Source organism: Myripristis murdjan, chromosome 7 (assembly GCF_902150065.1).
Source record: "Myripristis murdjan chromosome 7, fMyrMur1.1, whole genome shotgun sequence".
NCBI lineage: Eukaryota > Metazoa > Chordata > Actinopteri > Holocentriformes > Holocentridae > Myripristis > Myripristis murdjan.
The window spans coordinates 22,144,137-22,170,210 of record NC_043986.1 but is presented as its reverse complement, the minus strand read 5'-3'; the positions used below and the strand labels follow the sequence as shown (position 1 = coordinate 22,170,210).

General features: G+C 44.0%; 1 protein-coding gene across 6 annotated transcripts; it reads left to right on the top strand.

The window, feature by feature from the left end:
* The first annotated feature begins 18 nt into the window (after positions 1-18).
* On the top strand, positions 19-25,586 carry dvl1a (dishevelled segment polarity protein 1a). 6 transcript variants are annotated; one of them, XR_003928441.1, is made up of 18 exons: positions 19-463; positions 5,869-5,938; positions 8,339-8,460; positions 11,756-11,874; positions 12,019-12,036; positions 16,709-16,847; positions 17,320-17,413; positions 17,561-17,630; positions 17,774-17,913; positions 18,791-18,867; positions 19,320-19,387; positions 19,571-19,648; positions 19,759-19,893; positions 21,026-21,193; positions 21,314-21,529; positions 21,789-21,838; positions 22,652-22,690; positions 23,860-23,973. XR_003928441.1 is itself a non-coding variant. In XM_030055340.1 (17 exons), the coding sequence occupies exons 1-16, from the start codon at positions 294-296 to the stop codon at positions 22,654-22,656; spliced, it is 1,689 nt and encodes a 562-aa protein (XP_029911200.1). In that variant the 5' UTR covers positions 19-293; the 3' UTR covers positions 22,657-22,690; positions 23,860-23,973. The 6 variants fall into 6 exon arrangements, 5 of the variants coding, with proteins under 5 accessions (XP_029911200.1, XP_029911195.1, XP_029911199.1 ...); XM_030055340.1 differs by lacking the exon at positions 21,789-21,838; XM_030055335.1 differs by lacking the exons at positions 21,789-21,838; positions 22,652-22,690 and having other exon boundaries at positions 23,860-25,586.
* Positions 25,587-26,074: the final 488 nt, after the last annotated feature.

Sequence of the window (26,074 nt, the reverse complement as noted above, 5' to 3'; positions counted from 1 at the left end):
ACTCCATATCGCAAGGATGTGGACTGTCCCTTCCTGTTTTAGTGCCGAGAGAGCCACCGTACCGACACACATTGGAGCAGGAATACAGGCACTCATAACGCGATTATGTCTAGATCTTCGATGTGTTTATCAAAGACACGGTTATTTATTTTTCATCGGGAGGTATACAGGTTTATTTATTAGGGAGCGCTGTTATGTTATTCTATGGGTAGCTGGTAACATAGCAGGCCTGTTTATTACGCTGCCAACCCTTGTTCCTTTCCTGTGTCAATGATTGTCCTCCCCTCACTCTCATGGCGGAGACTAAAATAATATACCACATAGACGAGGAGGAGACTCCTTATCTGGTGAAATTATCCGTTTCTCCAGAGAAAGTCACCTTAGCGGATTTTAAAAATGTCCTCAACAATCGACCGGTCAATAGCTACAAATTCTTCTTCAAATCGATGGACCAGGATTTTGGGTAAGTGGCCATCGTCGGCTGATTATTATTAGCCTGCTGGTCTCGTTCAGTTGCAATATACTATTGGCGTGTGTGTTTTAAACAGCTGATTACAGGCTGGGACTGGCAACATCAAACGATCCGGGCTGCAACATTGTTACATGTGTGCAAACTAGTGCCATGTCTCTTTCCATGCTTCTGGCACCTGTTCATTATTATAGGCTATCCTGTGCGCAGTGGAGCAGACACAAGACTGTTTGAAGTGATAGCAGCTCTGTCCTGTAGTGTTAATGACGCAGCCTTCAAATTATTACACACAGCCCATCACCGTGGCTAGACCCTTACTCCATATACAAATGTCAGTATATAGTATATGTATAGAGATAATTCACGGAAATGGCAGAACTGTGTTGGCAAAGCATGCACGTACTTGGTGCCAGGTCAAGTTCATGGATTTTATATTGCCGTGTTTTTTGTTTGTTTGTTATTCTTTTGAGTGTTTGTTTATTATAGCATGCGATATTCACAATGGGAGCAGTGAGACGTATAGGCCTATAGATTCCTGATAGCAGGAACTAGCTCCCTTCCCTCTCCCCTGTTCTACACACACACACACACACACACACACACACACACACACACACACACACACACACACACACACACACACATACACACGCACGCACAGCAGATTGCAGGTGAGTCCTGAGGAACGGGGGGAAACACAAGGCAGCGTGGTCGTCTTCGCTATTTGTTATGCAATCAATCATGTAACCAACTTCTCCATTTAATTGCCCCAGAGGACGAGATCTGTCAAACAGCGCGCCTCACTTTATTCATTACCTCGTTTTACCAAGTTGTCCAAGGAATGGACATGCAGTTTAACAAAGGGGATGAAGGGGGATTTAAATGGACTGACTTATACTTTCACGTCCACCTGCCCATTGTCCCAAGATTGACATAGAGACTCATAATTGTACAGAGCTGGTGCACTGTAGAGGGGCATGTTTGACATACTACAGGTCTATCTATAGGTGGGCAGTCACATCCCCTTCCTCTGAAATATTTATTATTATCACAGGAGGCTTTTGCCAGAATAGAATACAATAGAACAGAAATGAATACAATAGCCAGGCTCTGTATTGTCTTACTTTTTATTGTAACAATGAAGAGGGCTATACACTACCGGCATTGTCCTTAAAAATGCAGTTTTTCTTCAACCAACATAGACTATTTCGTAACACACAACGTGGCATGTGAATTAAGTTCTCTAGGTGATACTGGTAATATAATCGTATTCAGTATATTTCTCTGCTCACTGTAACTTTGAATTGTTGTTTAGAGGAAATTCTACATAGGAACTACTTTACCTGTCAACTGCATACAAGATGTTTTTTAAATAATTGAAATATTTGCTTTTCTTTCTCTGTCTTCCTTTCTGTATTTCTCTCTCTTGGTAGACCGTCTTTGTTTCCAGGAGTTATTCCAGGCTTACAAAGCTCTACAGACGCAGTGTAGCCTCTGTGATAGGGCTTTTACTTTCTCTTTAAGTCTTGGTCAGAGGGATCCAGTTGTATCAGGCCTCTGCTGAGGATGACATATTTGTGTCAATTTCTGCTTCTCATTCCAGTCTGATGTCTCATACAAAGGCACACACACATATACATGCGCGCACACACATGCATACACAGGCACAAGAGGCAGGCAGGCAGTGTCTATAGAATAAAACGTCATACATTCCCTCAGCAGCCTGACCTTGTGAGGGAAACTGGCTCTTCCTGGTGGCAGGCCGGGCTCGGAGTGCGCTGCTTTGTCCTCAGCCCCAGCTTCCTGCCCCTCATGCTCTGCAAGCCAGGCCGCTTGCTGGGCCTCAGGTGATCGACAAGCAGATTATGGAAACAAACAAAGCATGTTTGCTCTTAAACCTCAACATGGAGCCACGTCTCCATGTTGCTGAATACACCGCTCCAGTAGGCCAGTAAGAGTGTGACCGGCTCCTGTTTGTGTGCATCAACAAAACATGGCAAATTAAGCGATGAGTTGGATATTGTCAGGCTAATATGGCTTCACATATGTTATCTGGCTGTAATACATAGATGAGACAGTCGTCTACATGAGCATCACCGCCATTGAGTCAAGTTAGAATATGTGGGTTCTGTGAGGGCCGTATGGTATTGGCACAGTATGGAAGCGAACCCAGTCAAAGGCACGGAGGATAGCAGCGCTTTGTGGTGGCCATGATGGCCATACTGCAGAAGCACAGACAGTATGGCTGCTGGAGAATTAGCTGGGGAGGAATAACACTGCTGAGCAGAGAGGGAAAACATCAAATCCCTTGCAGTTATAGACAGTGTTTGAAATGTAAATGAGCAGTCAGTGCAAGGTCCTCTGTAGTAGACCCCCTGCCGTGCGGGAGGAACCAGCCATTTTCTTATGGGATTGTTGAACCACATTTGCACCGGTCATAGCAGCCCTGTAAATGAAGGCCACACATATTTTATAAATGGTTTGTCCCCAAAATGCCTCAGTGCGATTATGCATCATGTGTAATGCCCATAATCATTTAACTGCGAGCATGTAATTTCATTGTTCCCCTTAGAATTGCATTGAATATTTTCTAAATGCGGGCTGTGGCATTTCCATTCACACTGCAGAGCCATACAATAAACTAAAGGCGTACTATGCCCCTAATTTAGACATTTTTCACCATAATGTCGGTGCATTAATCAATATTCATCAGATAGGACGTTCATTCAGACAGTGAGTTGTTTTGATGCAATTCACTTGCCTTTTACAGAAACTTCAAGGTGATGATGTGCTGTTTTGTCATTGCCACTGGTGGTGAGTGGGTTTGAGACCTCACTATAATGCTAGTCACAGAGGCTCACTGAAGCTGAGGAAGCAGCCAAGCTGAGGTCTGAAAGAAACAGTCTTGTTTGTGTCTCAGAAAATAGGGGGCTGGTTGAGGGGGGGATCTTTCCTCTGCTGAGATAGTGATGCGAAGCCGCAGTATTTAGAGGACAAAAAGCTGCAGATTTTTTGCACAAATGCACCCCTGCCTTGCCTCACCTGTTTTGCTTTTAATGTTAGAGGATCGTGAGAGATTTGAAGGTTACACTTTGTGTGTAGGACAAACATGAGGGGCCTTATGTGACAGAAACTACATCATGTTTGATTGATAGTGATGTAGTCAAGCGAAAAAGATCTCAAAAAGGACCACAGTATGTACTATTCAGTGTTTTTTAGATTGTTGAAGTTGACTGAAAGTGTTTACTGAGTGATGCTATTAGTCAGGGCCGAGTGTAATGAAGTATTCCTATTCAGAGTCGTATTTGAACTACAAATATTTTGCTTCCCTGTTTACAGTATCAGTAGCATCAGCCCACCAACGTCCTTGGACTAGTGGCCAGTGTTGGCCGCCCTCTCCTGCCCCCTGGTTTTTGGTTCAGGCTGTAACTACCCGGCCCTCCTCTGTCTCTCAAGGCATAAACAAACATGTCTAATCTTCCCCAGCTACACAAATACATCTCCCCAGCAGTGGAATATTCAGTGATCACCACGGTAAATCTTGTATCATTATCCTGTGAAATCTGTTAAGACCTATTTAAGCTGTCAGCTCTAAGAAGTTAGAGCTGTGGCAGCAGTCTGGGCAAGACACATGCTTCTCTAAACAGGGCTACATTGTGAGTGTGTGTGCGTGTTTGTGTGTGTGTGTGCTTGTCAAGAGTTCAGGGTGGAACTAATGCTGCTCCTGATATCAGATTGAGGCTGAAAAGAATGCAGGCCATGCGTATTTTACCCTGTTTTGTAGACGTCATCTGTTTCCTTGTTCTGTTGGATTCGGTGCCCGTAGCAGATAGAGATATATTTAAAAGATTCATTTTGTACGCTCCAACTTCTGTCAGAAACCATAAAAAAACTGTTTTCCAGTGGGGGTGCCAAATTGTGCGTGTGTAGCGCTTATTCTACACCGGAGGAACTGGCAAGCACACATGATGAGCTGTACAGCTGAAGAAGCGTTGCTAATATTTATTTGTACGGGCCACTCCCACATCCTCCTAAGTCACCTTACAGCTGGTCATGCGGCTTGAGAGAGAGGATGCAAACACTTCCTACCTAACAAGCAGCCGCCAGAGTTAACCCTCACCCCCCTCCCTCCCTTTTCCTCCCTGAGGTGGAACAGGCCGCAGCAGCAGACTCTGTGGTCGTCAGTTCCAGCCACAAGGCTACGTTATCTCCGTCCACCACTCCCAGCAATACAGCTCCCACAGCAGCAGCACACACAAAAGCACAGCCAGCTTGGCTAGTCATTTCAGTAGCAGGGAAGTTCTGGCAAACAAGAAGTGGAAAAAAAGCTATAAATCTATAAAGCCGCTGTCAGAGACACCCCTGCATAAAATCTTCTTAGGGTTTCCTGCTGCTCTCAAGTCATGTCTCTCCCTTTTCATTTACGGTGTTCAAAGCCAAGTAGCTAATGCGAGATCTCCATTCAGTTTCAAAATGCTTGGTTGTAAGGGAATGTGGGAAATTCCTTTACAAAAAAAAAAAAGAAAAACAAAAAACAAACAAGAGACATTAAAACATACAGAGAAGTATAATAGTAAATGTGTGTGTGTGTGTGTGTGTGTCTGTTTAAGATGTTAGCCAGCTCATCTCTCAGCCCTCAGCTTGCTCCAGGCTTGATCTACGTGACACGAGCCTAGCAGGTGTGGTGACTGCGTACTGCTGAACTGTGTCCCAGCAGGTCAAAGGGTAACTGGGAGGTATTTTTGTAGGGAATTTACAGCCAAAGACGAACACACCGAGGGAGGCTCACACACTGGATCACTCTATTAATACACACTCCTGTGCCTCGACGCCCCGTTGTCGCAGCCCTGCACTTTTTCACACCCCTTCGCGCATGCATAAAACATGCACACAGACACACACCCATGAGACAAATAGATGCACACTCTGTCTACCTATCTGTTGCATCAAAAGAGCAGGACTGATCAAAGATTTTGTGCACATATGCACGCACCTAGTTACAGATGTACATTTAGACCCATTCATTTCTGATTTACGCCCCTGTCCTTGCCAGGTGGAGTGGCCCTATCATGTCGTTGTGCTTAGTGTAAATGGAGGGACAGCCATGTCCATAAATCACTAATAGAGGATCAGACTGAGAATGATACAGCCGCTGCTCAGTGGGCTTACCCTCGCTAGAAAGGGTGCAAAGCCGGTCAAAAGCCATGTGGAAAATGTGACTTACAAAGCGTGAATGTCTCTTAGTATGTGTCAGCTGTGCAGAGCAGGAAAAGTGTCTTCAGGCTGCAGTGTTGGTGTGTTGGTGTGTGTGTGTGTGTGTGTGTGTGTGTGTGTGTGTGTGTGTGTGTAAGCTGACTTGCTGTCCCTCTCCTGACTGCATGTGCCTGTCTGCTCCTCAGGGTTGTCAAAGAGGAGATTTCCGATGACAACGCCAAGCTGCCCTGCTTCAACGGGAGAGTGGTGTCCTGGGTAAGTGAGATGGATGCTGTCCCCGCGATGTCCCCCGGTCCTGGCTGCATGCCTGGCTGTGCAGCCTCACTGCAAGCTAAAGATATGTGGAGGCCCCATGGATCATGTAAATGTAGCCGTATAACGCCTCCACTGAGCTTTTTAAACACTCTTCACCATAATCTCACTGTTCAGCTGCAAAGTGCACTGTATAGGTGTCAGCAGTCCCATTAGGTGTTGACCTCTGCCGTGGTTATAAAATGCATTTAGCAGGGGCTGGTTTCGACTGCTAAAACAGGAAATAGAATACTGCTGTATTTTCACGGGGATTTACACAACACCTTTTCACCGGTCTGTTGTTCAGGCCATAAAAGACAAGTGAGAGCAGCGGCTTTACATGGTGCCGCAAGGCTGGAAACAGGGTTGTATAAATTATTATGACAGGCCATCCTACATACAGTACATTTAATCTACTGTAAATGCCAGATATAGATTTTCAGCCAAAACTGGGTGTTGTTTATAATAGTGTCAAGTCAAGTTTTTTTTTCAGTGGCATATCCAGACCAATTATGTTGGGGGAGCCCAGATGTGGCACAGAATCACATGCAGGGGAATCTGTCAATACATAACTGTGACTTTCACATGGATCATATCACAGCTTATGTTTTTGCTCTGTGCAGCTTCATGTTGTTTTTACAATTTCATTTGCATTAAAAATAGGTTTACCATATTCATGAGATATTCATGACATTAAAGCTATTTTATAGGTATGTTTTTTTTAAGTTGAGAGTGGCTCCCATTTATCATTTTTCCAGATAGTTTGTTGGTTTTACTTCATCTTTCAGAGCATGAGTGCCCTTTTGCTGTTAAATAAGATGTAGGTTAGTTAAGTTGGCAAATTTGCAACTTTGATAAACTGGCATTGCCAAACAGTCATGTCTGTCTCTCTTTCATAATATCAAGGGTTGGAAGAAAGGTTACAAATCTGTGCTTGGCTTAAAGGCATTTTTAACACAGGAGGGCACAAAAACTTGTTGAGTCATTATAACTTCACTGGCTGCTAGACGGTGTGATTGATTAGGTGATCAGGTTCATAACCTATCAACTGCCAGATTTAGTAGGCTGGCATTTGTAGGGGCCAAACGAATGTCTGTGGGTGTCAGTCCTAACCCAGGCCAGCCCTTGTACACAAGCTGGCTTTATTGATCAATCTATGGGCGCTCTTTTATTATGATCAGCCGCAGAATGTGCCAGTGCCAATGCTCTAGGGCACTTCAGCAGGCCAAATGGGGACTGAACACACACCCACCCTTTATAAAAGTGATCTCTCTGCTCACTTAGCCATGCTGTCACCTAACCACTTGCTGCCTCACAGATATGCATCTTCATATCTTCAATCACAGATATTGCTGTATACACAATTCAACATAATGTATGTATGCTTTAAGAGAAGTTCAGGTGTCTAAAATTCAACAAGATGTGGTGTTTACTCATGCCAGCTCTTAAACAGACTTAAGAATCCCTTTGCTTTAATTTTGATATGTATGATTTCATTTTAATGCGTCGATTATTCTGTTCATACTGAGAGGCAGCATTTTCTGTAAAACCTGAAGAACCAGGAGTGGTGAGGAATCAGCTCAATGTTAACCTGCTCCTTTGTCTCAGACGGAAAGCCAATGAGCACATAGCAGACAGGGGCTAATCTACGCAGACAGCAACACAAGGGGATGGAAAGTGTTGAGATGCTTTCAGTCTTTTTGAGTCGGAGCAAAAAGGCAGCGCTCAGGTTCATTTAAGAGCACGGTGACGCAGGTAGATGAAGCGAATTACCATAGAGATACTTGTGAATCCCCAAGCCTACATTAGCCTGTCCCAGTGGAATAATCATAATCCACACTGTCATTAGTCTTCCCAAGGCAGCCTCCTTTAACTTTCATTATTCTGACTTAGATGAAAGGAGAGTGGCTGTATCTGTGGGTCATTGTACATCATCCTTTGTACTGACACTCAACAGAGTAAAAGCAGTGTGGTCTGTTAGGTTTCTGTGACGTTCCCTCTGTTTCTCAAGTTGTTTATGCACAGCCACCAGTCATTTCTCCAGCTCCTGGGTGCATCTCATTTCACATCCTTCCCTTATGCCTGCTTGTGCGCCAGATGCATCTATCTCTGTGGTGCCACCATCACTGTGTGTTTATCTTTGAATGTTGCAGTCTGTCTAGGTTGTCTTTGATCTTGTCTCCTTACTCTGTATGGGGTCTACATCATTTGAAAAAACATATTTGCCATTGTTTGTGTATCTTTCCTTACTGAATATTAGATAATGCAGTTTTCCCTGTCTTTGTGTCCTTAACGTTTTTTGTTTTTCTTTCTTTCTCTCTCCCTCCATCTCTCTCTTTATCTCTGTGTGTGTTTCTCTTCTAGTTGGTCCTGGCTGAGAGTGCCCACTCTGATGGAGGATCCCAGTGCACTGAGAGCCATCCAGAGCTGCCCCCTCCCCTGGAGAGAACAGGGGGCATTGGAGACTCACGCCCCCCTTCCTTCCAGTATGTAGGCTGATTACCAGCTGTGATATATGCACAATTACACACACACAGACACGCAGGCAGATGTAGTCAAGCACACAATCATGTTCATGGGGTGACCTTTTTATTTCACTGCATTCCATATGTGCTAAATCACAATCTGGACAGCTCATCAGAGAGATTCAGCCCACTCACTCTTGTATGGGAGGTGTAGGTGGCGCATATCCCTGTGTGTGGATGTGACTTGAAGTATAGGGAAATGTGTGTGCGTTTGCATGTGCGTGGGTGTGTGTGTCTCCATATTCTTGTTAGCTATCGCTGGTGTTTATGTGTATATTTCCACTAGCTCGCAGTCGAAGTGCTTCCCGCCCACCCAGCCGTGGATAAGGCGTTAGTCCGCTCATCTATGTAAACATCCATATGATGAGTACTCCCCCAGCACGGCTGATTCTAGAAATAGCCTCCGCAGCATAAACATCTTCAGGGAAATACTGGCACTCAATGCAGCCCATTGTATTCAACCCCTAAGAGCACCCATCCGTACCCGAATGGTTCGCTGTTAAGGGGATATGTGGCCCGACCACGTGTGGTGTAAAACTGGCCCCTAAAAGCTCAGGAATAGAGACGTTTTCTGAGGCCTGCAGACTGTTATCTGAGCCTAGACTTTGACTCCAAACGGACACATTAGAGATTCTCAGTGCACTTGCTAAGGAGAAGGCCCAAATCTAAATATAGCAAGAAGGGCCGGGGGGCAGTGGGGCCGGGGTTGTTGCCATTACAGCGCTAGAGCAATACGGCTGAGGCTCTATATTGAGAACATGCAATCTGTCATGTCTCAGGGTATCTCTTTATCTAGTGTTTGACATCTCGGCTCGCTTTTGCCCTCTGCGGGCTTCTCCCTGCTGTTTGGCTGTCAGCTGGCCTGATGATTTTATTGTTCCTGCCCCTCTCTTGCTGGGACTACTGCCACCTTGTGGAGCAAAACAACAGTGCGCCAGCCCCCTTACCGCACGTCACTTCCCTCCCCCCTCGTTTCCCTCCCCCTCCCTCCTTCACTCTCACTCTCCCTTTCTCTCTGTCTCTCTTTGAGCCAGACAGGCAGGCTTTTCTCTCAGAGAAACAACGTGCTGAATTCCCTATAGCGAGCCTCCTCTCTTCCTGCAATGAATCCCGTCTTGCACCCTCTACCTCTTTTTGTAAATAGCTGGAATATTATTACCACTTCATTTTCCCTTTGTGCTTTATTCATGCATTTCATGTGTCCGTCGGTGTGAATGGCTGTATTTGATGAGCTGACAGAATAGGTGTTTTGCGCTGAGAACGGACAGAATTGATGTGCTTCTGGCCGGTAATCCGGATTAACGGACATTAAAGGCACCCATCTCCATTTCCCAGGAGGGAGGGGGTGGGCGATTGGCAGCAAAGCGGGGGAGGTGGGGGGTGGCATTTGTTCACAGCTGCAGCCTACCGCCCTGGGTAATCTCCCCCCGGATCAGCAGACCTCCCTCCTGGCTGGACAGCAGCCACAGACAGACCGACAGACAGGCAGCCACCACCACAACGGCCATCATCACACAGCCTTCCAATTACTCCCTCTTGTAGTTTAGTCAAACTAACCTCTTCCTTACATGCACCAGCGACTAAGTGCTGTTTTTAGCACAGGCTATTTGCATACATGCACTGGCCTGTGATGGCGAAGCCCTGCCCAGGTGCACCCATTAGGACTCTGATGCAGAAACGTGTAAGCATGCCTGGTTGAGCACTTTATCCCGCTGAGTGAACACAGAAGACACAGCAGCCTGTCTCCTCTTGTGTGTTTCATTTGCATTGATCATCCACACGTTGCCACCGAGGTGTAGTAGGCCGTAGCTTTTTATCAAACACCCTGCATGGCGATGCATTTCTTTGTTACTCCATTTTTAATTTTGTTTCTGTATCAATGTCAGGGCATAACTGTATGGTCTGTGTGTGTGTGTGTGTGTCTGTGTGTGTTGTGGAGGACACCACTAATTATAACATTTTGTATAAATAGTATGTCTTTCTTTCTATAAATATCATTTCCAGCTGTATGGAAACAAAGTAGTATCTGGGATATCATCACTCACTGTGCCTTTAATAATATTCAGTTCAAAGTCCCTATAGGTGTGTAGGCTAAAAAAAAAAAAATCAATCAAGCACAGTTCAAAAAGCCTTGTTATGCCCACTGACGCAAGTTTGATTGCTTCAAACTTGCTTCAGTGCTTCTGTCAATAGAGTGCAGGCTTTTTTCCACCGTAGCGATATGTATAGAAATGTGGGAATGTTTTTACTAGAATTCTTAGCAGAAACATACATTCTTTGTTCTGTGTGCTTATAAAATTTCAAGACGTGTGTACAGGAAGCTGCGGTGATCAAAAAGTGTGTGTGTTTGCGGGGGCTTTTGAAAATTGCTGTTTTCAAATGTCAGAGTGGCAATTACACCTGTGTGTGAATACAGTGTATGTATGACATTATTTGTATACGAGTGCTGCCTTTTGAACATGTGTGTGCATGGGTGCATGAAGTGCTTAAGCATATGTGTTTAGGTGTGACTTTTTATGCAGGTGTATAAGGTAGGTGTAGCCGACATGTTTAAGTGTGTATGACAGATAGACAGGGTTGAGCAGTGTTCTCACCAGCCTCAGGTTTCTTTGGAGCCCGGTGGCTGTTTAAGTCCCTTAACCCCGGTGCCTGAGGCCACGGGCTCTCCAGCCCTCTGACAGAATAACAATCTGCCCTCAAGCCCCTCCAGAACCCCCAGACTCCTCCCAGATCCCAAGTACACAGCCCTGCTTATTGCTCAGCCCACACCTGATCTACCACTTCCCCCCTTTTCGCTGTCTCCTCTCTCTCTCCCTCTCCCTGTCTCTCTGTTTCTCTTCACGCTACAGGCACCATCTGGGCTTTCAATAGGACTCATTAATGCCAGTATTGTCCAGAATGGCTCCCTCTCAGGGTATCTGGCCATTAATGACACTTAGTGAAAAACACATCACATACCATGCAACAATGAAACTGCTATTTTGGCCAGAGGGATTGAATTTGAAGCAGAGTCATAATACGAGTTGCATATTCCCCTAAGGTTGAGTGGCAACCCAACAGATATTGTAACTGACAGCAGTGTATTATAGCTGGGGATAATTCAGGGATGTTGTTAAGAGGCTGGCTACAGAATTATTTTGACCCACCGAGTGTGTGTGAGAGAGGGAGAGAGAGAGAGAGAGAGTCAGAGGCAGACACAGTGTGTTTTGTACATCAGCATGAATCTGAGCGAAGTTTTCCAATGTGTGTTTTGCAGTGCCAATGCGGTGAGCAGTCGAGATGGCCTGGACACAGAAACGGGTACAGAGTCCCTCCTGAGCCACCGGAGAGAGCGAGAGAGAGAGCGTGCTCGGAGGAGAGCGAGAGAGACTGAGCGTGAGTATTACCAGCAAGGAACGGACAGTTCCAAAAAAAAAAAAAAAAAAAAATTCAATTTTCCTGTCAATTTGACATTATCACATTTTGGTGCCTCCAAACACTTATTTCGCTTACTCTGCTCTATCCGCTCACCCGAAACAGTGGACAGACAGCAGGCAGGTAAGGAAAAGACCCCGAGGGAGCATATGGTGCATGCTGAGCTTTAGTTATGTGAGAGCAAGAAACACACACACACACATCCTGATGCTGGAGATAGTACCAAAGCTAGTAACCAGCACCTCATCTTGCCACACGACAAAGATTGCTTCTGGCAGTCTCTGCCTTCCCCAATTCTTCGTCTTCTCCTGTTTCCTGTGTGCAGCTCGAGTTTATGGTCAGAGGCTGTTTTCCACTTGGTAGTTGCACTCCATTCCTATAGGATAATCCTTTCTTGTCAGAAGACACTAATTTTGTGAAATACCCGAGGCAGATCTGTTGCTTCCTATTGTTGAGATCTGAATGCAGTCATGTACGTTTTACCTGCTGGGGAGAAGTAATTGGTTGGATGTTTTTTTTTTTTGTATTTTTTTCTACTGGAATGTTTCTGCTGTGTCTGCATACAGACTAGCTCTGTAAAATGTGAACATGGGAAAGAGTCAGTCAGCCTTGATCAAGCATAAACACATCTGCTGTATTATTTAGCTCACTGAAGGTGTTCTGGCACTCGACTGCAGTAAATTCTATTAAGGTCACTTTGGTAGAAGGACAGCTTCCTCTCTGCTCCTTCAGAGGAACTCCTCTCCTTACGCGCTCGCTATTTTCAGGATGAAGGCCTGCCAGCCACCGTCACATGCCTCTGCTCTCCGAAACAGAGAGCGGGGTACTGCAGGAAAATACGAGGTGTGGTAGGAGCATAGTCATACCTGCAGTAGCTAGAGCATTTTGTGATCTGAATTCAGCAACATGACTGACAGTTTGATTGACACGATTCCTCTTTGAGCTATCCACTTCAATCCATTCTTGTCTTGGTTGTTGGCAGTATTAGTTGGTTTTATTCCAGGAAGTAATAAACCAGCAGCTTCTAGTGCCTGCTGTCTGCTCGTGTTTTTCCTCCATGCCCACAGCAAAGCCAGTTCTTTATCTCCCTTTCTCTCTCTCTCTCTCTCTCTCTCTCCCTCTCTCTCTCTCCCAGCCTCTCTATCTTTCCTACCCTCATCCTCTCTTCACAGCACGCCTGCCTCTTTGGATCCTGTGCTCCAGGCTCATTAACCAAATACTCATTAATTTATGTGGTGCAATTAGTATCACAGACTCCAGCATCAGGTTGAGGTGGTAGGGAGAGAAGAGAGCTGTAAATGTGTCACACTAGAAACTGAGAATAAACTGAATATGTAAAATTTATCTTTGCTGAATAACATCATTTTCACATCCGTTGCTTTCATCATCATCACAGCCTTATGCATCCCATTACTGTGCGTCTCTCAACAATATGCACAAGACATATTGTTGGCCTTCATTGTGTCAAATCTCCTGTCACTAACTCCCTAGTGCACATCTGCTGTTTTGTGTGTAATGCCGAAATACCCCTGGCTTAATGAACTTTGCATCTGTCTTGTGCGCTTCTCCATATTCATTTGACCTTGTCACAAATTAGATGCAATCACATGGAAAACCAAAAAAAAAAAAAAAAAAAAAGAGTTGCTTCTGGGCTGTCTCAAATTGCTCTCACTACCCCTGCAAGTGTACCAACAAATCCGCATACAAATACACAATCTCTCTCTCTCTCTCTCCCTCTCTCTCTTTCCCTCTCTCTCTCTCACACACATACATTTTTCACTGTATCCCCTCTGCAATAGCCTGCTTGTTTCGTAGCTCTAATTAAGTTAAAACATCAAGGGAATTGGTCGTGCCCCTCTTCGTGAATGTGCAGTTTCACGGCTCATAAATCTGTCTTACACGGACCAATATAATCTAATTCAATTAGGTTGTATTTGTTTAGTGGCTGCTACGGTGCGTCATTGGCACAAAGCCTAGATGCACGGGCAGATTAAGGAGGAGCCAGTAGCCCCGCCTCCTTACCTGCCCGCCTGCAGCATCAGCAGCAGCAGCAGGAATTCCCCTGTCACATTATACACACACTTGGAGTGATTCTGTCTCTTGTGTGTGAACGCTAGCTGTTTTACACTGAACAGAGCAGGCTGAGTGATAGCGCTCGACCCTGGTAAACATATCCCTTGTTCTCTTCTTTCTGTGCTGCTTGGGAATGAATGGATGAATAATGCAGTGGTTGAAATTTTTAGGAGGTTGTACAGGTGCAGAACCCTGAGGGCAGCATGGACTTATGGGATGGGATCTGTTTCAGGACAGCCAGGTGTTGGATATTTTACTTGTTCTGGGACAAAGGGGAGGATGAACCAGCTTTCAGTTAGGTACCAGGGGCAAGCCAGTTTTGACACCAATATTCAGAGGTGAAACTCCAGCACGAAATACTTAAAACACAAAAAAGCGTTGATGTTGTATAAAGCAGTAGTCTGTTACCCTGCCAGCATTTCATTGTGAAGGGCAAAGAAGACATGGCTAAGCCTAAGCACTTATGTTTGTATTAGTGTATTAACACAAAGCCCCAAATACAGCTGGCCCGGTGAAAATCACTGTCCTCTGTTGTGCACAATCACAAAAATCTTTGCTGTGCTGGGATGCTGCCAAACACCTTTTGCTCTTTTAATAACCTGATGGTGTTTCACCTGAAGCAGAGCAGGGACAGGGTAGCACATAACCTCAAATCCCGTATTATCTCAGGACACACTTTCTCTCCATTTTGCAGAATACCGACCACTGATTGGTCAGATACAGATTAGCAGACATGCTATAGTCGCGTGCCATGGGTGGGAGGGAGGAGGTAATACCTAGTGCTCACTCTCAGTCAGCTCAGTTTCTCTGTGCGTCGGATGAGAGCACGCTGACGGCTGTTGCTGTGGTGAGAGAGACAGCAGGATTTGTGGTGTTATTTTTGTTGAGGCTATGTGACATTTAACGATGTTAGAGATGGGATAACATTTGTGGTTAGTTTAATGCAAGTTGTTTATTTCTGTGTTATGCCAGTGCAGTTATTATTAGTTACACAGGAGTTGTTGTTTTGCACTGAGTAAACTATTTGATTGTGGTTGCTTTGTTTTTTTTTTTTTTTATAGGGTGATGTTTTTTTCTTGTAGGTTATAACCAAAAAGACTTAAGCAAGAGTAAAGTTTTTACCTTTTATCTGAAGAGATTTATGACATTATTTAATTGTTCTAGTGAAAGTGACAAATCCACCAGGTTAATCAATCTTATGAATCTTATGATAGTTATTGGACAGTTTTGGCATGGAAGAGTCTGCCTGGAGCACTTTGCAAACTTAGCCTGTAAAAATATATGCAAATTGATAAGAAGAATTCACAGCATTGCAACTTTTGAAAGGGAGTAGCTGCCGTGGATTGGTGATGTTTTAAGTTGCTCAGGTCTAGTGAAAAAGTAAAGTTGCTGTTGAGTTTAAGTGTTCACTTATTTTTTTTCTTACTTGTCACTGTTTGTAGGAGTGTCTTTACACTCATTGCCTGTTTAATGCACTGCCTCTATTGTAGATGAGCTGTGGAGCCTGTCAGCAGCCAGCCGGTGGGCAGAGACAGTCTGGGGCTCAGGCTGGGTTTTAGAAATAGACGATTGCCCAGATGGAGGACAGCACAAAGACACAGCCCGGGCAGACACAGATTTAGATCTGACTTGGTTAACCTGTGCACTCATTAGTGTACTGGTGTGGGAGTTGTTGAAGTGTGAGAAAATATGTGTGAGTGAATCCTGACAGAAGGAATGTCACTCTTCTGAACGAGCGCTTTTATACTGACTGTAGCTCAGCTTTCATATGAGCACCTTTTGGGCGGAGCGAGCCATGGGAACTACCACATTGCTGGAATGTTTTGGTTGCTCCGGGCGAACACGCTCTCAGCCACGCCGTCTTCACTTTACCAGACCATTCCAGCCAATCCGCTGCTACCCTGAGACAGCGCCACCTCCTTGCCAATGTATGTATGAATATGGACACAGAAGGGGGTAAAGTGTTGGGAACTTGCTATAGAGCTAAGATTTTTTTGATTGATATCTTTCTCTTTCGAAATGAATGCTTAAACACCACCAAAATCCATTTTAACAATGTAATCAACCATATTCAGTGTTAAAATCTTGTTTTTCTTAAAACAAGTGAATAAATGTGCCAGAGGGAAGAGATAAGAGAGATAATCCCACTTGTGTCCGGTACTAATCAACTTTTTTTTGAGAGGGGTGGGCAGGTCTGCCTTGTTTTTTTTATGTTTCCAAAAAAAAAAAACTGGAACTGCATCAGAAACAAATGGGATTATCTCATCCCACTGACAGATACTTTCACTTGTTTTAAGAAAAACTATTATTTTAGTCTAAATATGGGACTACATGACGTTTTAAGATGAAGTAAGTGTGCTGTTTTGAAGTGAGTGTGTTGTTTTTTTTCTTTCACTTCATTATGGCTTCGCATTTTGTAACTCAATTGAAGCCAAATCCATTTTTGATCCTTTACTTGTCATTCCATGCACTCTTAAGATGGTGAAGTCTGACTGAAATCCTAGTCCTACTTTTCAGCTGTGACCTCACTGTGTTTACATTGTTGTCAAAATCATCCGGAGGTATCCAAAGGGAAAAGCTTTTTGGTTGTTCATGATCCCTCTCCAAATCAGCCCCTCTCACTAACTCCACGTGTCTCTCTGCTCTCATTTTCCTCTGACCCACTGATGAGCAACCTGACCTTGGGTCTGACTCACTGCTGTTCTGTTGTTCCTCCCTGCAGTTCCTCGCATCAATGGTCACTCGAAATCAGAGCGCACAGCGAGGGACTCAGCCATGGGTTACGACAGCGCCTCAGTGATGAGCAGCGAGCTGGAATCCAGCTCCTTCGTCGACAGCGAGGAGGATGAGGATGCCAGCAGGTAACGTACCTCCTCATATTACTTTGTGCTCTCCCCCTTATCAGCATTTATTTTTTCCAAATCTTATTATTGACGTTGAGTGCATAAAAAGACAAGACCAACAAGACATGTAAACAAATGCACTTCACATTAACAGCTCTTCAAAGGTCCTTGTCATCTGAATACAGATGTATGGTCCACTGCAGAAGGATGTAATGTGAATACAAGCATGTCTTACTCTCATACTCCTCTCACTGTTAAATTTTGTATATATACTGATCTTTTAAAATACATAATCCTTCACCATCTCTATTCTGCACAAATGCCCAATTTCTTTACAGGGATCATTAAAGTTTTGTATAATTTAATATAACAACCAAAAAACAACAAAAAACCCAGAAGCATGATTCTGATATTCCTGACCATGCTTTTAAACTCGTAGCTTATTCTTTTAACTCAGTCTACTTTCTCCTCTTCACTCCCGCTGTTTCAGACTCAGTAGCTCCACAGAACAGAGTTCCTCCTCCCAGCTGATGCGCAGACACAAAAGGCGTCGGCGGAGGCATAAAGTGGCCAAAATAGACCGGGTGAGCACCTCTTACACACATCACTGCTTCTGATGAAATTGCATCGGACACTAAAGTGTGAGAAACAGATGTGGCAGCTGATTGATTTAGACTTCATGCCAGTCTGACTTTCTGATGTATCACTGTATCCACCTACTGCCTTTCTAGTCCTCGTCCTTCAGCAGTATCACAGACTCCACCATGAGCCTCAACATCATCACTGTCACGCTCAACATGGGTAATCCCTCTACCGTTCAATACAGTCATATATTTTCACATATATTAAGAGAGAGATTGTGTAAAATACAGTTGTAATTTTTGTTATGTGATAAGGCTGTGTTGTTCATTACTCTCTTTTTTCTTTTCTTGTCACCCTGACAGAGAAATACAACTTCCTGGGTATCAGTATTGTTGGTCAGAGTAATGACCGGGGAGATGGAGGCATCTATATTGGCTCTATCATGAAGGGAGGAGCTGTGGCTGCTGATGGCAGAATAGAGCCCGGGGACATGCTCCTCCAGGTACACTATGGCTTTTTAAAGTCGGGTCCAGGGACCCCCAGGGGGCCTTGAGGGGCTTCCATAGTGTTCTCAGCAAAATGAGAAGTAATATTACACTGTAATTGAATTCCTTTGAAATTTTTACAGGATTTTTCTTCTTTTTTTTTTTTACCTCACCATTTTAGATCTGTGTTATCGAGGATTAAGATGTGAAATCCAAACAATTTAATGTTTAACACAAGCCAAAAGATCTTCTCATTTCATTTCATAACTACAAATGTGGGTCCATGGCTTTGATAAAAGTCAACTTAGAGGGTCTGGAACATGAAAACGTCATGAGTTTTCATCATTCAGATATTTTACTGCAAAATTGTGCAGTATAATGGTGTAATGACAAAAATATTATGAGAATTGCCTGATTTTGTACAATGTGATAGCTCAACTTCATATATAATGGTCACTAGATTTCTGTCTATGGTTTTGTGACCTATTAATATCCATAATATCCTATTGACCTTGCTTGCTTGACTCTTGTATAGAAGTTATAATTCTGCCTCTCCTTTTCCTTCCTGTTATTGCATCTCTTTGATCTCTGTATGGCTGGTTTCAGTATGGCTACACCCAGTTTTATGCACATGATGGCTGATAAGTATTTGCTGTTGCCACAACATTCACGATGTAGTTTTTGCTCTGGCTGTGTATACTGTAGAAAGCAGCTTAGGATTTGCGAGCTTTTCTATGCTTTTGAAAGCCTAACAGCGCTGCACAGATTAACTTGTTTACTGTACAAGTGGATAAACAGATATGAGTCCTCTGCAGAGCTGTTTAGTCATAAAAAATACCCTGCATGTGATGCTGCTGGATGTAATGTTTGACACATTTGTGGCTTGCCAACCAGGTGAATGATGTGAACTTTGAGAACATGAGCAACGATGACGCAGTGAGGATCCTCAGAGAGATCGTGTCCAAAACTGGGTAAGGAGAACGGTGCGCTACGCATACGCATGCTCAGAGAAATTAGAAGTATCAGGAATATTTGACTCTCTTCAGCGGGAGATTATTATAAAAAAAAACAACTTACAGCTAACCCACTGCTAACACATAAAACAGATACTATCACCGAGTGCCGTATGTGTGTATGAGGGACTTAAAGTATTAAAGAAAAGCTTTCTGAGCAATAGTAAGACTCCATAAAGTATTAGCATATCCCAGCAGTTAATCTCTGACCAGGATGATTGGATCAGTAGAATTAATATACGCTAGGCAGCTTTGTTGTAACTGTGTACCACAAAATAATATTTTCACTACCATCTCTTTGTTTTTTTGGGCTCAGTTGAATATTTCTCCTGTTTCTTCTTTTTCTTTATTATCAAGCTAGACAGATCTTTATTCAAGTTATTAATCATTTGTATATGTTTCCTTTCCAGTCCTATTAGTCTTACAGTTGCCAAGTGCTGGGACCCGTCCCCACGAAGCTACTTCACCATCCCTCGTGGTAAGAAAAAAAAAAGGCATCACACCAGCATCATGACTCTTCTAGAGCAGGGTCATGCTATATATATGTTCTCATTTCATAAATTTGAAGCAGTGCAACTAATACTGTGACCCTGACCAGGTGTTACCTGATGATTGCTGTGCTGTATCATTTATCAAAAGTGCCTTAATGTTTGTTTTCCAGCTGAGCCCGTGAGGCCTATTGACCCTGCAGCCTGGATCTCCCACACCACCGCTCTGACAGGACCTTACCCGCACTACGGTAAAGACAGCACCACCGCGCACACTGTGACACTCACCGTCTGATTATGATTGTAACCCTGCAGCATTTAGAAAGTTGTGCTTTTTCTCACATCGTTTCCTCCATCCCAGAATTCGATGACCTGCCTCTGTCTGCGAGTAAGACAGACATGGCAACCATCGTCAAGGTGATGCAACTTCCTGACTCCGGTCTAGAGATTCGAGACAGGATGTGGCTGAAGATCACCATCGCCAATGCTGTTATTGGTGAGAAGAGACCTGAGAACACAGAAAACAAAAACTTGTAGTGATGACACTTTTTAGTCTTCTAAGCCAGGATTAAGAATTGGTTGATAGAAATTGGTCAATTATACATTTAGAGTAAGTAAACCAGGAAACTCAAAGGAGGCATGATGGATATGGTTAGTCATTTTCACTTGGTGGGGTGTCAGAAAATGTTTAATAATTTACCTGTTTGCCAGTTTTTTGGGGAAATTAAAATTGCAATGCTTCTGGCGCATTCACCTCTAAAAAAAAGCATATACTATTACAAACCCATTAAAAATATCAAACTTCAAAATTCTTCCACGCAGGCCTATAGGCTGTGCTGCAGTCGACTCGCCAACTAATAATTTATTTAAGATAATGAAACATTCACTAGCCCTGTGAGATTTTATTTAAACTGATGTTGTTAAATATTACTTACTAACATATCAGAAAGCATATTTCTTTCTCTTTATTTGAGCAGGCAAATTATTCGCATTATACTTATGAGGAAACGTGTTAGCCTATTTGTAACCAATCTTTAAGGTGTAGTGGCAACTGATTTTAGCAAATATTTGTTTTTTTTCCTTGCAACATAAAATTCAGTCTGAGATCTTAATAGCAATATGGAGAGTCAGGCTGGGAGATATAACGATATTATATCAATAATGTGTTATTAAGACTAGATACCGTAAAATCACAATATGGCATGAGTATTGTCTCTTCCTGGTTTTAAAGGCTGCGTACAGTAAAGGGAAGCAACTTTCTGAACTTATTATATTATTCTAGCTGCTCTGTTATTTTCCTCTACCTGCCTGGTCATTGTATCCACATTACTAAATGATTGCTAAGCAAAAATCTCTTGTGTGTAAATATCTAATGAAAGCACAATAGTCCTCCCTGCAGTATAGTCACAATATTGATGCCGAGGTATTCAGTCAACGATATCATGATCTTTGGTTTGGTCCATCTCTCCTTGAATTATGTCCTTTTGCTCCAACTTTATTCAGACCTTAGGTGTTCTTGTTAATGTGATGTAGCTGCTCATCATGCTCTTGCTATTAGTATCTGTCCAGCTGACTTTATGATAGCAGGAGACTAGATGTCTCTGTGTGTGTATGTGTTGCTGTATCAGGTGCAGACGTGGTGGATTGGCTGTACTCCAGAGTAGAGGGATTCAAGGACCGGCGGGATGCGCGGAAGTACGCGAGCAGTCTACTGAAGCATGGCTACCTGCGACACACCGTCAACAAAATCACCTTCTCTGAGCAGTGCTACTACACCTTCGGGGACCTGTGCCAAAGTAAGGCCCCGCCGCTCCTCTCGATGTGTCAATAATAAAGCCATTTCTGTCCTGTGATGGCTCTTGTATGAATAGAGGGACTGTGCTAAAGCCCTCCCTCTCTCTCTTCTTTCCAATCAGACATGGCATCGCTCAACCTGAATGAGGGCTCCAGTGGTGGAGGCTCCGAGCAGGACACTCTGGCACCGCTCCCTCCCACCAGCAACCCCTGGCCCCTGGGCGGGCAGCCATTCCCTTACCCCCCTTTTCCCTCTGCACCCCCCAGCTTCCCGCCAGGATATTCAGACCCGTGCCACAGTTTCCACAGCGGGAGCGCAGGCAGCCAGCACAGCGAGGGTGAGCGATGGGCAGGCGGACGAGTGGGGCCTTTGAGTTTCCCGTCAGCCTTTCATTCACTGATGTGATAATTTGACTCAACATGCAACATGACATTATCCTTAATCTAAGTATTCCTGGCACATTGTGTCAGTATTCATCAGTGTCTGACTCATGTTAATTTTAGCTTTTCTTGGCCTTCTGGGTTGTAAGCTGACATCAGATCGCATATTTCCATTATCAAATATGTGTTTTCTAAAAGTGGTTCTGTATTGTCAAGGTCAATCATGAGCATCTTGAGTCATGCAGCGGACAGCTCTGCAGTACTGGGTGTGTACAAAATAAAACCCGATCAGCCATGTGATTAAAAATTGCCAGCTTGAAATGATCAATTCAAAGCCCATCATTTTCCATCAATTCTTGAATGATTTTTTTTTTCTTTTAATTGTGAATCAAACATGATAGTGCGCTGTTTTGCTATTGCATGGTTTTTCATATCTGCATTGAGGGAGAGTGGCATTGTGGGTGTTCACTGTACTTATGTAAGTGTGTAGGTGGGTGGTGGTGTGGAAGTGTGGCAGCAGCATAGTATTTCTAATGATTTTAATAAGTGAGCCCAGACCGCTAGTGGTAAGTTACATGTTACCATACGTCACTCTGATTTTCCTCCATTTTGAGTAATTCATCCAGACATTGTCACGTCATGGTTTTAGTCGGTGATCATTCTTTCAATTGGATGTCTGCAACCTTTGGGAGGAGGGAGAAAAAAGATAAGAGCAGTTTTGTGTTGTAGAATATGATGCATTTTTGTGTATCTTTGTAATCTGAATTTATAGTTTGTTTCATTTCAAGCATTAGTGGGCAATCATGTGTCTGCCTGAGTGTGTGAATGAGTGCATGTGTGGGACTCTGCATTTTTGATGGGGGGATCCTCCGTGGCTCTGTGGTTTATTGTAGTGTTTTTTGTTTTTTTGTTTTTTTTTTTGTTTTTAGCTGGATGAGAACAGAAGGGCCAATAATAGCCATAGGCGTAACACAAGTTAGATGCAGTAGAGCTGGACTAGAGCAGGTAGCGTGGGAAGGGCTGGGCTGGGTGGTGTGTGTAATTCTGTTGTTCCCTCTGTTTCTGCTGGGCAACGGTAGACTGAAGGAGGAGGTAGTCCCAGGACACTGGGGGAACCGGTAAGCCAGCAAACCCCCCTCTCCTCCTTTGCTGCTTTCTTTCTTCCTTTTGCTCTCTCTATTTGTCTCTCAATTCATCTTCTTCATTCTTGTCTGATTCAATTACTTCTCCCCTTCTCTCCCTCTGATTCTCTCTTTCGCTCTCTCGTCCTCAATGCCCTCGACATTCTCCACCCAACATAGCTTTAAGGTTTTTTTTGTTCCTCCGCCCCTCCCATGCGTCTTTCTTCGAGTCTGTCCGTGTGTTTGTGTCACTGTACCTGGAGCAGTGTGTGACTCTCCTGACAGTCCATTCTCCCTCTTTGCACCTCTGGGCATGCATCCGTGCTGTGCTGGGACCGCAGTGAGAGAGGTGCATGATGCAGGATGATCACTACGAGGCTTGTGCTATCATTCTCACTGACAGGGGGCAATCATGCACCACTTTACCCAGTACTGTGGGGCTCATTGTGGAAGAGGAGGCGGGGAATGTTTGATCTTGCAACAATGTGGTACACCTCTATCAGTAGGATTACTGGCACTGAGACCAGACACTGATATGCATAAAAAAAAATTAACAAAAAACAAAAAAAAAGTAAATGCTGCTCTTTTTTTGTTTCTGTTTTTGTTTTTTACAAAAAAAAACCATGTTTGGTAATTCTGTATTATTCAGTAGCGCAGTGTCTATCTGATGCAGGTGTATTTCTTACATTTATACTCTGTGAATGTTTCAGTGTTTTTATGGATATCAGCGGAGGCTTCACTTACTGCAGTTGGAACATGGGGAAGAAGCCTTTGAGATAATCATGTGTTTGCCCTTGACTGTCGACTCTTAGTTCTGGATTGCATCAGAAAATAATGTATAGTCACACCTTAAACAAAGTGCATTATGTATTTTACAGCATTCTTTAGCTTTACACTACCTCACACATAATGACATATTCCACATGAAAATATTTCACGCTCATGTGCAATGTCTGTTGTGGTTCATGAAAGGTTCATTAAGCTTTTATAACGTGTTTTTGTTTAAAGTGTGACCTTCTGCCTCCGTGGTAATCAATAGCAAATTCAGCTGGTCTAAATCAGCTGTAGCTGAGAGGTTGGAGCTGCAGACTGTGTGTTAATAGCACTAGGTGGGTGGGTATCGATGGCCAAGCTAAAACGTCTGTGCTTTCCTTTCTTCTTCCCAGGAAGCCGAAGCAGTGGATCCAACCCTAGCGCAGGGAAAGGCAGACGCTCCTCCCCGCAGGAGAAGGGCCACAGGTCGACATGCAGCGAATCAGAGCCAGGCGTCCGTGGAGGGAGGCGCGGTGATCGGTCTGCCAGCCAGATGAGCCATCACAGCCATGCTCTCTCCAGTCACAGCCATGCCCGGTCAAGTTTCAGTCACACTCAGTCTCACAGGAGCCACTCCCTCTCACAGAACAGCCATGCCTCCTTCACCTACAACCACGCCCCCTTCACCCAGCCGGGGCCTGGCTCCTGCGCCCACAGCGAGCGAAGCCATGCCTCCTCTTATGGCCCCCCAGGCCTGCCCCCTCCTTATTGTCTGGCCCGTCTGGCCCCCAAGGCCTCAGTCAGCAGCAGCACGCCCCCCGGAGCCCCTCCTGGGAGAGAGCTAGCAGCCATTCCCCCTGAGCTCACCGCCAGTCGCCAGTCCTTCCAGCACGCTATGGGCAATCCCTGTGAGTTCTTCGTTGACATCATGTGACAGGACAGTGCCTTTAAAACTCATCGAGCAAAAAAACAATCTCCCTGACCCACTCAGCCCCTTCTCTCTATCCTCTCACTGCAAACCCCGTTTGCCGCTGACTGTCCCTGAGTTCAGAATGTAAACACTGGCCCGCCACCCTCTGCTATAACAACGGCCCCTCTGACGTCTAAGCAAAGGAATATGGCCAGCAAGAGCACAACAGGAGGGAGTCCTCTCACACACAAAAGCACGGGTCCTCTGTGGCTAAAAACCCTCTTTTGTATTGACGTGACGTGTACAGTTTGTGAAATGTGAGTGGTATTCAATGTGGTGATCCTTGGAAGCTGCCACACAGACATTCTCGGGAGTGTGTACTCTGCCCAGAATATTTTCTGTTCTGCGAGACCTTTAAGTTGGCTGGGCTTGGATCTCAATCCCCCAGGCCCAGGACTAGACCTAGCCCCACAGTCCAGACTGAGGACGTTTTCTCCGGGGCCAGGACTCAGACTCGATCTCCTGGCTCATCTCCTCTGCACACACACTGCTAAAATTTGGCACATTACACCAAACCTCTGGCCCTTACTGACCTGTTTTTCTGTATGCTGTGGCATCGCCTGTGGCATAAGTAAGCTCTTACCTGCCAGCTAGTAAATGCTAACCTTGATCAGTTGACAGTCCTTGGATTTCTTCAACTTCATAAGGGAGGCCCTGTAGCCAGCCATTAGTTTAACTAGGCTGTGTATTGCATGACTGTCTCAACTGCTTTAAAGGAGAGAAATTTTATAGATGAATTTTGTTTTAAGTATTAAAACTTCGGGGTTGTTACCCCTTGCCAATGTTCTAAAGGAAGAATCCATACACTGGATGATTTTTGTGATGTTATTTATGTGATCATGTTACATTGATGGTGTCATACTTTGTCCACTATGGCTGACTGACAGACAATCAGACATCACCCTTTGTGAATCAGTGGCCAGTTACCACTGTCCTAGCTGTGCTTTGTCGAATGTATCATTATTCCTGTCAGTTATTGAACCCTGACACTCATAACACTTTTGTTGTGAACAAATTTAATATCCTAGTAAGCAAATAAACTTGCAAACAGGATTGCAAACAGTGGACGCCCACCACCGCTTTGAAAGAAAACCGACTGGGTAGAATTGGGTTGACCAGACTGCTAAAAGCATCATGAGTGTCTCCTTTGTAGCGAGTGTGATCTTAGATAAAAATCAGTGTGACAAAAACCAAAGCCTCACATTGTGTGGTGGGTAGTTCTAGATATTGTAGGAGTTGTCTGTGATCTATCTAAGATTATCATCGGACACTTCTCGTCTCATCAACTGACTTCAAAAACGCGACTTCAGCCTCCAGATTCTGAACTCTTTCCAAACAACGGCAAAACCCTATTGTATCTAATTAAAATATAGTTACAAGTGGGAAGGAACTTGCAACACACCAAGTATTTGAGCACTTTTCCATTTTCTCTCTCCCTCCTTTTAGTATGAAACACTGTTTGCAATCAAAGCTTTCTCTTTAATTTTGTTTCTTTACAAAAGAGGAATAAATTGTACATAGAAATTTATTATATATATATGAATAAAAATATATATGTTCAAAATTGTGTCTGAATCTTTTCTAATGGAGTATAAAACACATGTAGAGACCAATTGTCACACACCCATAGCCTTGATGCAAAATGATTAAATACCTTT